The 14,668-nt window shown below is 35.8% G+C and overlaps 1 protein-coding gene across 1 annotated transcript in view; it reads left to right on the top strand.

Moving 5' to 3' along the window:
* Positions 1-410: 410 nt before the first annotated feature.
* Positions 411-14,668, top strand: part of sez6a (seizure related 6 homolog a) — a 53,861-nt gene continuing 39,603 nt past the window's right edge. Inside the window, 1 exon segment of the mRNA XM_058789246.1 lies at positions 411-716. Within this exon segment, the coding sequence (XP_058645229.1) occupies positions 632-716 (85 nt within the window). The 5' untranslated portion in view covers positions 411-631.

The raw sequence follows: 14,668 nt of genomic DNA, 5'->3' as shown, positions 1-14,668 counted from the left end.
TAAAATGTATAAATGGCATTGCAATAGATATAACAAAAGATCAAATCAAGTAGCATCTGCAAATAAATGATTTTATAAGAAGTTACCTTTTTTCTAAATAACCCATGAAATCAAAATGGGAAATTTAAAACCCAACAAAGTTTCCCTTAAAAACATTGCTATTGTTTTAACCAACTTAGCCCACTCACTCACTGTACCTCCCTCCACCCTTTCAAATATCTGTATCCCCCAGGGTTACGTTTATATTAGAACCTGTACTCATTACATTAAGACGATAATCATGTATCTGATGTAATTCTCTTCTGCCTCGCCGCACACAAAAGCAGCTGCTCTAAATAAGTCCAATGCTACTGGATGAACGCCAGGCTGCTGTCCAAAGTGTCCAGGCGCGCTGAGGCTGACTGGAGCTGTCCGCGGTGCTGAAGCTCCACCGCGCAATCCGCTTATAACAGTCCGTGAGTCGAGCTCTCTCTGCGTTACTGCCGGAGCTCTGCGCGATTCACCGGCAAAGACGCGAGTAGCCCACATGCTTACAAGACCTCACGGACGTTTTATTTGACATTCGAGTGATTCTCACCGCATTGTTTAACACAAGGACAAATTGTAGTGTGTTCTGAGGAGTCGTTTCAGTATGTGCGTAAGGATCGAGCTCCAAACGAACTGGCTCTTTCTGCTGCTCATTCTGAGTCTTTCAGTGATATACACGCGTTGTCAAGGTGAGTATTCATTTTTAAGTACTTAAATCTACTAATGCTGCTGTATGTAATAGAGTTAGACAGGCTATTCATCTTGGGCACAATGACTAACCGGGTTTGTAGGCTACCGTCTGTGGCTTTACTCGTACAGGATTTCTCCACACACACACACACACGCCATTTAAGTACAATAACAAATTACGATTATATGTTGAGGCAGTTTAGGATATATTCAGAGATTTACTTTTTACGTGTTGTTTAACTGAAATATCGCGGGACTGCATGAACTTTATCTGTAAAGTGTTGTGGGGAAGTAAGGGGCCGTTCATATATTGCGTTAAAAGCAGACGCAGAGCTACAAAATGGGGTTTTAAGACGCGTTTTCACATGTAAACTACTAACTAGAAACGGCGTTCATGACGCTAACTCGATATGCGACACAACTGCAGGAGTGTCTCTCTTGCAAATAATAACTTGAAGCCTTTGATAAATTATTTATTTATTTATTGCAAAAAATATATAAGTTTCAGCAAACATAAGTTACAAGTGTGACTTGGGAGCACTTTTTCTAAACACACAAATAGACGCTAGTGAAAAAAATTGCGTTAATCAGTGGTGGTAACCATAGAAACAGTATGCTTCGCTATGCGATCGACGGCAATATTGTACGAAATGTTAACAAAATACGACGAGAACTTATATTATCACTTCACTATTATATATATTTAAGAAGTCTTTTGGATAATTGACGCCCATAGCTAACCATTTGCGTTGCTGTACTGTATCATATTCCGCTTCGAAATTGAGATATTATAGCCTATCGAATCAGTAGCCTCAATTTGAACCATTTCACAAGTCAAATATCGGCGAAGTGTTACAACGGGACAGAATGATTGTGCGGTGAGTCTCAGCAGCACAATATAATGACACTAATCCTGAAAATCAGATTAGCACCGTCCCAAACAGAGCTGTTTATGAAACTAGCAGAGTTGTGTTGTTTTTATCAGTTTAATAACAGACTCTATCTCATCTTATTCAGGTCATTTTAACAGTTACGCATAGACTGCAGACAGCAGGGTTTTTTTTTTGTAATAAAGCTGCTTCATAAATCAGAACATTGTTGCTGTTTATATTTAATTTAGTGACACAGCATGTTTGGCGGCCATATGTTGTGTTGGGATAATGCAGCCATCCTGTATTATCCTGTGGGCTCATGTTTGCTTTATAAGTACACATTCTGCTGATTTTCGGGGCTTATTTCAACGAGACAGCTGAAATTGTACAAATGAACTTTAACATTAATAAAAGATGCACCCTTTTGAATAATAAATTATAATTTATGCAAGCTTTTAAAAATTACTGAATGCCAGGAAAGATTGTTTTTTCAAAATAAACATAATAGGGCGGTTTAAAGCATAGTCTAAATGAATGCTGCTTTGCTCTTTGTTGTAAGTGCAGAAACATCTACTGTACACTATATCGTTAAAAAAAGGACATGTTATAGGACATTTTTGTGTTTATTATTTAATCTTGGTAAATCTTGTTGCACATTTTGGTATTCATCACATTCATTCAGCTATTAGCAAGAACAGTGAGCTATTACTAAACTGTGCATGCTTTTCTGCATTGCATATCATACTGTACCTGTGAAGATTCCTCCATCAGTGGTTGCTTTTTAATGTTGTATCCAAATTAGGTTTTGTGATATTTAAAAGTGCATTTTAGGTGGTGCATACAGGTAATGTCACTGTATGATGACTTTTTGAGCTCTGAATGAAAGTTTTATGAGAAGCATTTGAGAGTGAAAGAGTCTTTTATGCAGCCAGAGGGAAATTTATTTCTATTTCATACAGAAGTATGTGAAGTAATTTTGAAGTGTGCAGCTAGGTCTTTCAAAAGGTCTATTTCTGAATTCATTTCGCCGTAGCTTTCTTATCAGATCCTTTCATAATTCTGTGCAAGACTCATCCTCTCATATTCTGGCTATTCAAAAACAGAAGCATGGAAACAATCTGATGGTTTCAATTTCTGCCTTTCATACCTTTGATTTGAGGGGGAGGGCTTAAAAATGTTCAACACCTGTTTTTTTGGATTGCCGGTGATTAGCTTGATCAAGGGCTATTCAGAAGCTGCTAGTTGACATAATTAGTCTGGCGCTTTGTCAGTTTATGGCTTGTAAATGAGAGTCATTATGGCAGAATGCGCTCTAATATTCTCATGCTGTCTGAACTCTGCAGGTGGGGCTGAGATGCTAACCGCCTTTCACTGTCTCTCACAGAAAACTAAACGATCAGAGTGTTTTGGGCTCTTCCAAGAGAACTGTTTTTTTCTCTGGTGATGGTTTATGTACTTACATGTGTTTCTAGTTTTCACAAAAAAGACAGAGGAACCAGTCAAATACACCAGTCAAACCATGATCCTTGGTTCAAAATCATGGCTGATATTACTTCCAGTTCATTCATCAAATACAAATCGGAGGATAAAGGAATAGTTCACCCAAAAAAATGAAAATTTGCTTAGAGTTAACTCACCCTCACGCCATCAAATATGTAGATGTGTTTGTTTCTTCATCGAAACAGATTTGGAGAAATGTATCATTACGTCACTTGCTTATCAATGGATCCTCTGCAGTGAATGGGTGCCGTCAGAATAAGAGTCCAAACAGCTGATAAAACATCCCAATAATCCGCAGTTAATCCATATGACTTTAAAATAACGTCTTGTGAAGTGAAAAGTTCCACATTTGTAATCGATACATTTTTAACTTCAAATCATTGGTTCCAGTCCATAATCCAGGTAAAAGTCGTCTCAACTGAATCAGGAAAGAAATATGCACAGAACAAGCACTGTTCTGATAAAAGTCTAATTCTGAACAAGTATGTCAATGGATTTTGATGTGAGAGGACAACAGGGAATGGACTTTTTCACCACAGGATATCGTTATTATGGATTATAGACTTTTTTCTGAATGTGGAAGTCTCGCCCAACTAGAACGGTGCTTTACATTTGTGACCCTGGACCACAAAACCAGTCTTAAGTCGCTGGGGTATATTTGTAGCAATAGCCAAAAATACATTGTATGGGTCAAAATTATAGATTTTTCTTTTATGCCAAAAATCATTAGGATATTAAGTAAAGATCATGTTCCATGAAGATATTTTGTAAATTTACTACTGTAAATATCTCAAAACGTCGTTTTTGATTATTATTTGATTAATATGCATTGCTAAAAATTCATTTGGACAACTTTAAAGGCGATTTTCTCAATATTTAGATTTTTTTTCACCCTCAGATTCCAGATTTTCAAATAGTTGTATCTCGGCCAAATATTGTCCGATCATAACAAACCATACATCAATGGAAAGCTTATTTATTCTCAATTTCAAATCTCAATTTCGAAAAACTGACACTTAAGACTGGTTTTGTGGTCCAGGGTCACATTTCTGGTTTCTAGTCACATTTACATATTTTCTGAGCCGATAATATAGCCGATTTTTTAAATCATGTGGCACCATTGTTTCATCACTTTACAGTGTCGCAATGACTGTCTTTTTTGCAGTAAAGGACCAGTTATAGTTTAATGAGTGGGAAGATGACATGAAGCGACGCGAGGTTAGCTGCTTTGAAAACAGATGAGTGCACATACAGCTCCCGATTGGGTGAAGTTCATGGGATTTTGTCCACAGAATGATAAGAGCAAACATTATTTTAACATATTTTATTATTTCACACTCAGTATTTTAACTGAAGAGCTGCAAACCATGTATACGTCGCCGGACATGACAGATTTTCTGATATGCAAAACAAGTACTTTAAAGGAATTCCTTAGCTTATTGCCGTTACTGTGGCAGCCAACAACAGCACAGCTTAACCCTCCGCACGTTTTTATATTTAGTTATATTGAAAATGTTTCAATTCAATTCAAGACTGGAACACGAGAGCATCCAGCTATTACTAAACTGTGCATGTTTTTCTGCATTGCATATCATACTGTACCTGTGTAGATTCCTCCATCAGTGGTTGATTTTTAATGTTGTTTCCAAATTAGGTTTCGTGATATTTAAAAGTGCAGCTCATCAGTTACTCAGGAAAAAGGGTTATAAATTAAAATTATAATGATGGATTTGTTTATTACAAACATGCAGATTTTCACTTCACAAGGTATTTATTAATGGACTGGAGTCATGTGGATTACTTGTGGACTATTGTGATTGGCTGTTTGGACTCTCATTCTGACATTTGCACACATTCACTGCAGAGGATCCATTGGTGAGCAAATAATGTTAAATATAATTCTCCAAATCTGTTGATAAAGAAACCTAACCACATCTTGGATGGCCTGAGGTTGAGTGATTTTTCAGCAGATTTTCATTTTTGGGTGATTTATTCCTATTCCTGCATTGTGGCATTCAACACAAAAGCAATAGCAGGCTTGTCTCAGGTGGTCTTTCCGTCTAAAGAAAGACAGCAGATTATAGAAGACAGACAGTATAATACGTCTGGAACCATGTATTGTAGCTTTTTATCTGTGTGTGACCATGTAAATCCCTTAAAGTCTGCCACACACATTTCCTGTTGTGTCAAAATGGCATTTAAAACACTTTATTTAATCGGCACGCTGTGATGGTTCATGTATTGATTTCAAGTGTTTTCATTTCAGCCTAAAGGGCGGCGACATCGACTTCCTGGGCATCAATACCTGCTGACCCTTTTGAAAGCGCAAAGCTGAGGCTCTTTACATGCCAGGCACCTGCAGCCACACAACCATAAAATTGGTATATTTAAGAGGAAGATTATAAATTGACATTTTGACTTTTAAAATGCCACAAGTCCATTGGCCTCCTAATCCCCCCCTTGTTATGTGTGACATTTCATTATTTAGTATCCTGAAAGTTTCCTAGGCCTCTGATTTGAATGCAGAAGAGGGTACATTTTCACACACGTTGACACTAAACAAGGAATTTTTTTTAATGAAGGTTAAAAATCGACTGTTCTGATTTAACTCTATTCATAAAAGGAAGTAGAAGTACTGCATTTTTTAAATGGTAGTTTATTTTCCCTTTTTTATTTAAAAAAAAAAAAAAAGAGTTCTCTAATGGCATTTAGTTAAAAAAGAAAACAAACAAGCTTATTTAGCAATTAAGAACAGCTGTGCTCTTTGATCTGTTGGCTTATTTCCCATATGTCTGCATAAAGTTGTATGAGAGAGTAGTGGCCATAGACATTGCACTTTCGAGCCTTGATTTAAACTTTTAAGCCATTTGCAACAAACCTCTGCCTTTTGGCAACTAAAGGTGAGCAATGTCAGAATATTTTTTATAAGATTTTTAATATAATTTTTTTTTTTCATAAACATAATATAATAATAATAAAAATTCAAATATTTTAACAATATTTTGAACTTTTTTGTCTTTATTTTATTTTATTTTAGCCCGAAGCTTCTCGAGTCACAAGTCAGATAGACATCTCTAGAGCAGTGATTTTCAATCCTGTTCCTCGGGACCCACTGCTCTGCACATTTTGCATGTCTCCCTTATCTGACACACTCATTTGAGTTCATGAAGCTCTTTCCTAACGAGCTGATGATCTGAATCAGGTGTGTAAATTAGGGAGACATGCAAAATGTGCAGAGATGTGGGTCCCCAGGAGCAAGTTTGAAAACCACTGCTCTAGAGTATGTATAATTATATGCACATTTAATTGCATTTTGTGATATTACTGAGAGTTTGATAAAATTCTAAGTGGATATATATGCTGTAATTTTCTGTATGAATTATCTGAGGTTTTCCGCCAATGCTGAGAGACATTGTCTGGTAACACGACTGCTCAATGTCTTTAAATGACAGGGAAAGGTGTCTGTAGATCCCTTGAGCTCATTTGTCAAATAAGAGGCTCTGTGTTTTGGCAGGGTCAGAGAAGAGGACACTGGTCTCTCAAAGGCTGCTGGACAAAGACTTTTCATGGCGTCCTTCTGCTACAGCATTCAGACGCCACTGTATTTGAAACGGCTGCTGCAATCGATGCCCAAAGCATTTGAATTCTGCATCAGAAACTATCTGTCATGCTGTAATAAATGCACTGTCGATCTTCTTCAGTTTGAGACTCTTCTCCCTGCGATTTTCTTTTAGAGGCAGAAACATAGATAACTGATTGCATTTTTTTCTTATCATTTTAAGTGATACAAACTTGAATTTCTTTCAGATCTGATGGCATGAAGCTTGCAAATTGGAGACTAAATCTTCTGAAGTGTTGTTACCAGTTGGACTGATAAAAACCAGTGCAGCCTGACTGCTAGAGATTGCTCAAGCTGGCCAAACAGGGTGTAACTTACTGTTTTTTATAAATTTAAATTTTTATTTTTTTTTAAATAATAATTTTATATATATATATATATATATATATATATATATATATACACTACACACACACACATTTTTTTAAACCATATAAAGAATTACGAACCTTTTTTATATATATATATATATATTTTTTTTTAAATAATTTTCTTAAGATAACTGATTGCATTTTTTCTTCCTCAAACTAAAATGACTTTCAGATATGATGGCATGAAGCTTGCAAATGCTGTCAAATTCAGAAAGTAGATCTTGTTTTGAAAAAGCACTTGCATTTTTGTGTGCAGTATGCATTAACCAGTCAGTAAACGAACTGTCGGATGTACTATTTAGATATGTAGATAAAGATGTGTGTTTCTGAGACTTCAAGTCCCTTTATGCTACTGATTATGCTACTGACTTTTCTTGGCCTCTTTAATTGGTTCGACACTCCCTTTGGCTCTAAAAGTTCCGACACTAAATACAATACAAGAGGAGGCCAGCTGAGATATTAAGTGATTTCTGTGCTAAAAGTAATTACTCCCATTTAATTGCAGTAATTAGCCCAGTTAATGAGGAATTTGGCTGAAGCAGTGTGTGACTCAGATGTAGCTGCTGTTTGTGAGGTTGTTTAGGTGTTGTGCTGTTTACCTTCATGGTGATTTGACGGGGTGACAAAGCCACGGTTGGACTTTAAAGCTCTTCCGTTGCTACGGGAGACGTATCTCTGGATCTGCCATGCCGTCAGAGCTGTTCGCTCCAGCCCGTCCCCATCATCCGAAACAGAGATGAAAAACCTCAGTACAAACACATTCACACTATTTACCCACATACAAACACTCATTTGCAAACAGGCTGTCAATGCTTGGTGGCTTACCACAAAACAGATTTAAAAAAAAGCTTTCATCTAGCTCTTGGTGTGAGCAAACCTTAAATATAGTGAATTCACAAGAAATATGACCAGCAGTATGGTTGATAATCTGACTGACAGTTTGGAGTTCACATAGTTCATTCAATACATAACCGCTCTAACACAAATGAGCTCAAATAGTTCAAGTGGCACCTGGTCTGCTCTGTCAGAAGGTGAATTGGTCATTAGAGGTGTAAGGCTCATGCATCAGGACTCCTACAGGGAACTGCGGTTCTGGTTCTCTTCAGACTTTTCCTGGGTCTGACTGATTATACACACAAGAGAAGCTGATGAGAGAACGGAGCCAAAGTCAGTGCTGCCAATCACAGCTGGGGTTCCTCGCACCACAACGCCAGGAAAAAGTCTCAGACAGACAGGAAGACATACAGTAGATCTGTTAAAACCAGTGAGAGGTCTTGCTGTCTAGTGTTAGTATTTGCTTTGTTAATGAAATGATACTCTCTAGTATACATAAATATTGAATAAACAGTTAAATGAATACATTTTTTATTGAATTTGTTGCAGACAAACAAACATCACTACTCAAGGCAGCAATTGAGTTATCTTTGTTTGTTATACCAGATGTATTATTATTCAGGTTAGTTTCTAAACATACTGACCTTTACTAACTTGTGGAGCAAGACTGTCTTCAAACTGCTGATCTGATATAATCTTGACAGTAATTAAACTGAAAGAGAAAACTAACTATAGAAGAAGATGACACTCGCTTGTAGTGTCCCTACTAATTATGAAATGCAATTTTTTTTAAAAAGTGTTTGAATTCTATGTAGGCAAGACAGGTTTGTTTATATAAATGATATAATTATATATAAAAAGGATTTATAAGAAATGAAAATATAATTTAAAAATAAAAATGATTAAAAATGTATTTAAAATGCATTAAAAACAAATAAGAAAAGAGAACAACCATACATAAAAGTGCAATCTAAAGAAAGTATCTTAGAAGCAGATTTATTATAATTAACTTAAACTTTAATTATTAAAAACATTTGAAACAAACATTGAAATTAAGCTAAAATAACAATATTTATCATTTATTTTAATATTAATTACAATATTAATATAAAACTAAACAAAAATTTTACTAAAATATGAGAAACACTTAAATTACTAATTGGAAATAATAAAGAAAAATTAAATATTAATAGGCAGCTAGATTGTGAAACAATGCTAAAGTAGTATGTAATCTGTTTATGTACTATACTAGCACAAATCTAAATAATGTGTTTAGTGCACATAGTTTCCTTGAGCTTTTGTTTTTCAGTGGAAAGTGGAAGATCCAGATCTCCTGCCTTGAATATCTTACACAACAAGGCCAAAGCAACTTGCTTTCTTCTGCTCTTCATGCTACTCATGAGCTGAACAAGTGTTTTTCATGCTTGAAAGCATCTTTATTTCACTCGAGTCCATCTGACCTTGAAAGAAACAAAGCATTCTCGATTTTCCAAGTTCAGGGATTGTTGCAAAATGTACTTTCTGAACATTGCACACAGGTCAAGTCTAGACATTCAGATGTTTAGAGGTCTGTGGATGTTTGTGAAACAATCCGTGGTGTTAAGAAGTCAGTTTCATACCGCGCACGTCCCACTGCTCTGTTGCCCTGCATCAGTGTGTTTTTTCCAGTCAGAGACGAGCAACATCTCACCCTGTTAAATATTCATACACTTAATTCAAAATCCTCTGTGTTGACCCAGACAGACAGCCCGGGAAAACCTGTATATTCATTACTCATCATTCATTGCATAAATTGAAAATATCCAGTGGGACATATCTAAAAGTTGTTTCCATGGTAATTTGCTGGAGAAGAGGCACCCAGCGGGAGCTTCCAAATAAACCGTGCAAAACTTGAGAAGTTAACAAGACACAAGGGGAATACATTCTACAGCATTAGCATCAAGCCTTCCTCTCTCTTCCTCTCTTTCTGTCAATCCATGACTTGCTGTCTCAGACGTTTCTCATAAAATTCCCTAGGATAAATAAATGGAATTCTTTGCATATAGATAATGTATAAAAAACTAATATGGATTACTCAGATAATTTGGTTGAAGTGTTTGAATAAATTCAGCTTCAGAGTTTTTGATGAATTGAAAGTTCAAATGAGCAGCATTTATTTGAAATAGAAATTTTCTGTAACATAAATACAGTTACTGTTACAAATTATTATTATTATTTTACTTGCTCTAAACTTTTGAATGGTAATGTATCATGGTTTCCACAAAAATATTAAAGCAGCACAACTGTTTTCAACATTGATAATAATAAGAAGTGTTTTTTTAGCTGCAAACCATTATATTAAAATTATTTCTAAAGGATCATGTAACACTGAAGACTGGATTAATGATGCTAAAAATACAGCTTTGTTATCATAGGAATAAATTACATTTTAAAATATATTAAAATGGAAAACAATTCAGTTATTTTAAGCTGTAATAATATTTCAAAATGTTATTGTTTTACTGTATTTAGGGATAGTTCAACCAAAAATTAAAATTTGATGTTTATTTGTTTATCACCAGGGCATCCAAGATGTAGGTGACTTTGTTTCTTCAGTAGAACACAAACGAAGATTTTTAACTCAAACCGTTGCAGTCTGTCAGTCCTATAATGCAAGTCAATGGGCACACAATCTTTGAGAGTAAAAAAAACATGCACAGACAAATCCAAATTAAACCCTGCGGCTCGTGACGATACATTGATGTCCTAAGACACGAAACGATCGGTTTGTGCGAGAAACTGAACAGTAGTTTTATCATTTTTTACCTCTAATACACCACTATGTCCAACTGCCCTGAGCGCGTGCACGGCATCCGGTGCGTGACGTCTGTATGTGCTCTGGCGTAGTTTACGCAATTTGAAAAGTCAACACTCCCGGATGAGTTCGCGCAAGCAAACGTAATCTTTTAGGTTTAAGTCGGTTTGAACAATCAGGATAAGTGCAAGTAAGCGCATTTTGATTAGCCGTCATATCTCTGTGCACTTGCATAAACTACGCCAGACGTCACGCACCGGATGCCGTGCATGCGCTCAGTGTAGTTGGACATAGTGGTGTATTAGAGGTAAAAATGATAAAAATACTCTTCAGTTTCTCGCACAAACCGATCATTTCGTGTCTTAGGACATCAATGTATCGTCACGAGCCGCAGGGTTTAATTTGGATTTGTCCGTGCATGTTTTTTTTACTCTCAAAGATTGTGTTCCCATTGACTGGCATTATAGGACTAACAGACTGCAACGGTTTGAGTTAAAAATCTTCGTTTGTATTCTACTGAAGAAACAAAGTCACCTACATCTTGGATGCCCTTGGGGTAAACAGATAAACATCACATTTTCATTTTTGGGTGAACTATCCCTTTAAATAAATGCAGCCTTCATAAGCATAAGAGACTTCTTTCAAAAATAAAAAATCTTTACAATAAGGTGTCACTTGTTAACATTAGTTAATGTATTAACTAACATTAACAAACAATGAACAATGCATTTATTACACTATTTATTAATCTTTGTTAATGTTAGTTAATGAAAATACAGTTGTAAAAAAACTAGGTTTCTTTCTACTTCTTTTCTTTATAAAAAAAAAAAAACCTTGCTATGTGTACTGCGTTAGGCTAACCGAGACTGTCATATCACTTGCATGTTGTTGCTCTTTTGTTGGTTTTGATTACTTCTATTGTCCTCATTTGTAAGTCGCTTTGGATAAAAGTAATGTAAATGTAAATGTAGTTCACAGTGCATTAACTAATGTTAACAAACGCAACTTGTGATTTTAATAATGCATTAGTAAATGCTGAAATTAACATTAACTAAGATTAATAAATGCTGTAGAAGTGTTGTTCATTCTTAGTTCATGTTAATTAATGAACCTTATTGTAAAGTGTTACCAAAATCTTAATTATTCCTTGTGGCCAGCAGAGTAAAATATAATTATGTACTTAATGTACGCTTGTATTTATATAAGAATATCAACTTCAGACATTTTCTTTCTTGATTTTATGCTGTGGGTTGATGGGAGACGGGCGGATATTGAGCAAAGGCTTCTGGGAGGCTTCTGAGCTCATCACAGAGCATCTAATCAGCCCCCCTCTCTCTAAGTTTTTAGCAACCTTGACCTTTCCTCTGCAATAAAACCTGCCTGTCAATCACAGATGTCTATCAGGACTCGCCTCCGAAGAGAGAAGCAGGCAGAATAAAAGAGAGCAGAATACCAAGATTTGCTTCTCACATTGTATTGCATATCTCCAATGTAAATCCCAGCTGATCAGGGGTTTGATTTTGGACTGACTGATTGAAATGTCACAGAAACATTTACCTGAATGTAAAACTAATTCAGCTACATATGCATATGTACAGAAAAGATCAGAAAACACCGTTCAGAATCACTGTGCACATTTATATCATCTCACTGACAGCCCACATACTGCATGTTAATTTACTCCAAGAAATATAAATTATGCAAGCACAAATAAAAAGGCCTATGCGAGCGCACAGATAAACCAAAGTCTGTTTACTTTATCTCTGTTTGTTTGCTTTTATGCCTTGTGTTGTTGTCTCTTCTCTTCCGTGGCTTTATTTTTATTTTTTTTCTGACAAGCTGTCATTTTCTCGCAGGCTTTTGTTCTTTCAAATAGCATGAATTATGCTTTCTCTCTTTCTTTCATTCTCTCTCTCTCGCTCGCTCTTTCTCCTGTCACTCTGATCAAGTGTTTTCTGAAGAGTTTGGTGCAGAATGAAAGTGTCTTAGTGAGCCTGCCTGTGAGATTTCACGATCCTCAGAGTATTCGCACATGCGTCTGTGTTTTAGAGAGATAAATAAAGATCTTCTGTGTAGCTCTTCTTTCCTCTTGTACAGAGAAAACATTGATCTCAAAAAGACTAGAATAAATTTGACATTTTAGAATGAATAACTATATGTGAGCTATTACGTATAATATTACAAGCAAAATAGGATGTCAATCAACTCTTTCCTGCAACAGTCTTTAAGTGAAACAAATTTTTTGATCGGAGATACCAAACTTGAATTTGGTAACGCAGCACAATTTGCATGAGCTTGCTTTTCCTGTCTTATAATAGCATATTTCAAATTAGTAAAAATATCGAACAAATGTTTATTATTTGACTCAAATCACCCTGAAAACTAATATAATCTAATATAATGTTTATGTAATATTTTCTATAGTGCATAATGTCAGTGGTGATTATCTAAATATGCTTTGTTATATTACCCATAATGGTTTGTTTAATCTCACTGCACAGACTGCACCGTAAAGGAATGTTTTGGGAGAAAGTGCCATTTTAAACAGGAAAGCAAAGAGAGAGAAAGGTAAATAGGGAGAGAGAGATACAAAAAGGGAGAGGTGAATAACAAATCAGGCCCTTATTCAGAGTGCGCAGACTATTTCTGATCTTATAATGATGTTCCTCTGGATTTACAGTATGCCTCAGGAGACGGATGGCCAAATAAGATCATTATTATTTCCTTGGGCATGTTCTCTCCCTCCTTCTGTGCAAACTGTCATGGGATAACCTCCTGAAAAATCGGCCTCACTAAACCTAGGTGTCTGGAGCAGTTTGAAAACACTTCAGCTTTTCATCTCGGCGCATTTCTTTTGATATCAAACATGCAGTGATGCTGTATTAATCATAGAACTGGATTTGAACGGATGCGACGCTTAATTCAAACTCAGCTTAGATGAAATCCAGAGAGAGCAGGGATACCTCAGAACGCAGGAAAGGGTTTTGTTGTTTATCTCTTTGATGAAATCAGTTGTTTGTCCTCAGTAAGCCCCAGAAGTCTGTTGTCTGTAGCTGTGTGTTTCGATTCTCATGGTCCCTTTACAGTGTTCACAGCTCCCTACACACAGAAAAGGGGATATTTGCAGATGCTTCCAGAAGATGAGATGACACAATTTAACAAAGATAAATGTAATTTGAGCTACTATACTATCATATATATAAAAAAAATGTATTATATACTTTATGCACATATCATGTATAACTTATTTCACTTTCCTTTGACAGCTGTCACTCATCTTATGATATAATGACTGTGCAGACAGCAGTATATCAGTAAGATGATGTTAATAACAAATTCATGGTGCACCAGCCTTTATTTTCAGATCCACAAAATGGCTCATTTTTAACAGTTTCATCAGGTCAGGAATGCAGTGACCTCTCCTCCGTGTGGGTGGAAAGCTGTCTGAACATCCACAGTTTAATATATTCCACAAGCTGCCAACAATTAAATCATAAGCTTTCAGGTATAACGGCACTTTTTCCACTCGGCTAAACCGTGTGTCAGAGAAGAGCTGCTAATGTATGAGCTTAGTAAATGATACACGCTGTTCACAAAAACACCTACACGATTACGCTTTACTTTGTTTATCGCTGAGCATGAGTCAACTTTTACTGTCTGTACCCGCTGCCCAAAAGTGGTTTATTATAAAATGTAAACTTTTGAAAAGTGTGTGCATATATTCACACTCACATACTGACTTTTTTTTTTACAGGATTTGAAAAAAATGCAGCAATGAATGTTTTAAATAGTTTTATGCTACACTGTCACGTCTCATTAAATTACATGCTTAATTAAACAAGTTATATTTATTTAACTTGTTGAATTAAGCATGCAATTTAATGCACTTTTACACATTTGATTAGACTTCCAGAAGACATTTCTATACACAGATTATCTACCTATATATATACAGTATTTT

Source organism: Onychostoma macrolepis, chromosome 10 (assembly GCF_012432095.1).
Source record: "Onychostoma macrolepis isolate SWU-2019 chromosome 10, ASM1243209v1, whole genome shotgun sequence".
NCBI classification, from domain to species: Eukaryota; Metazoa; Chordata; class Actinopteri; order Cypriniformes; family Cyprinidae; genus Onychostoma; species Onychostoma macrolepis.
Note: the sequence above shows the minus strand (reverse complement) of the source record. Positions and strands in the feature narration are given on the sequence as shown.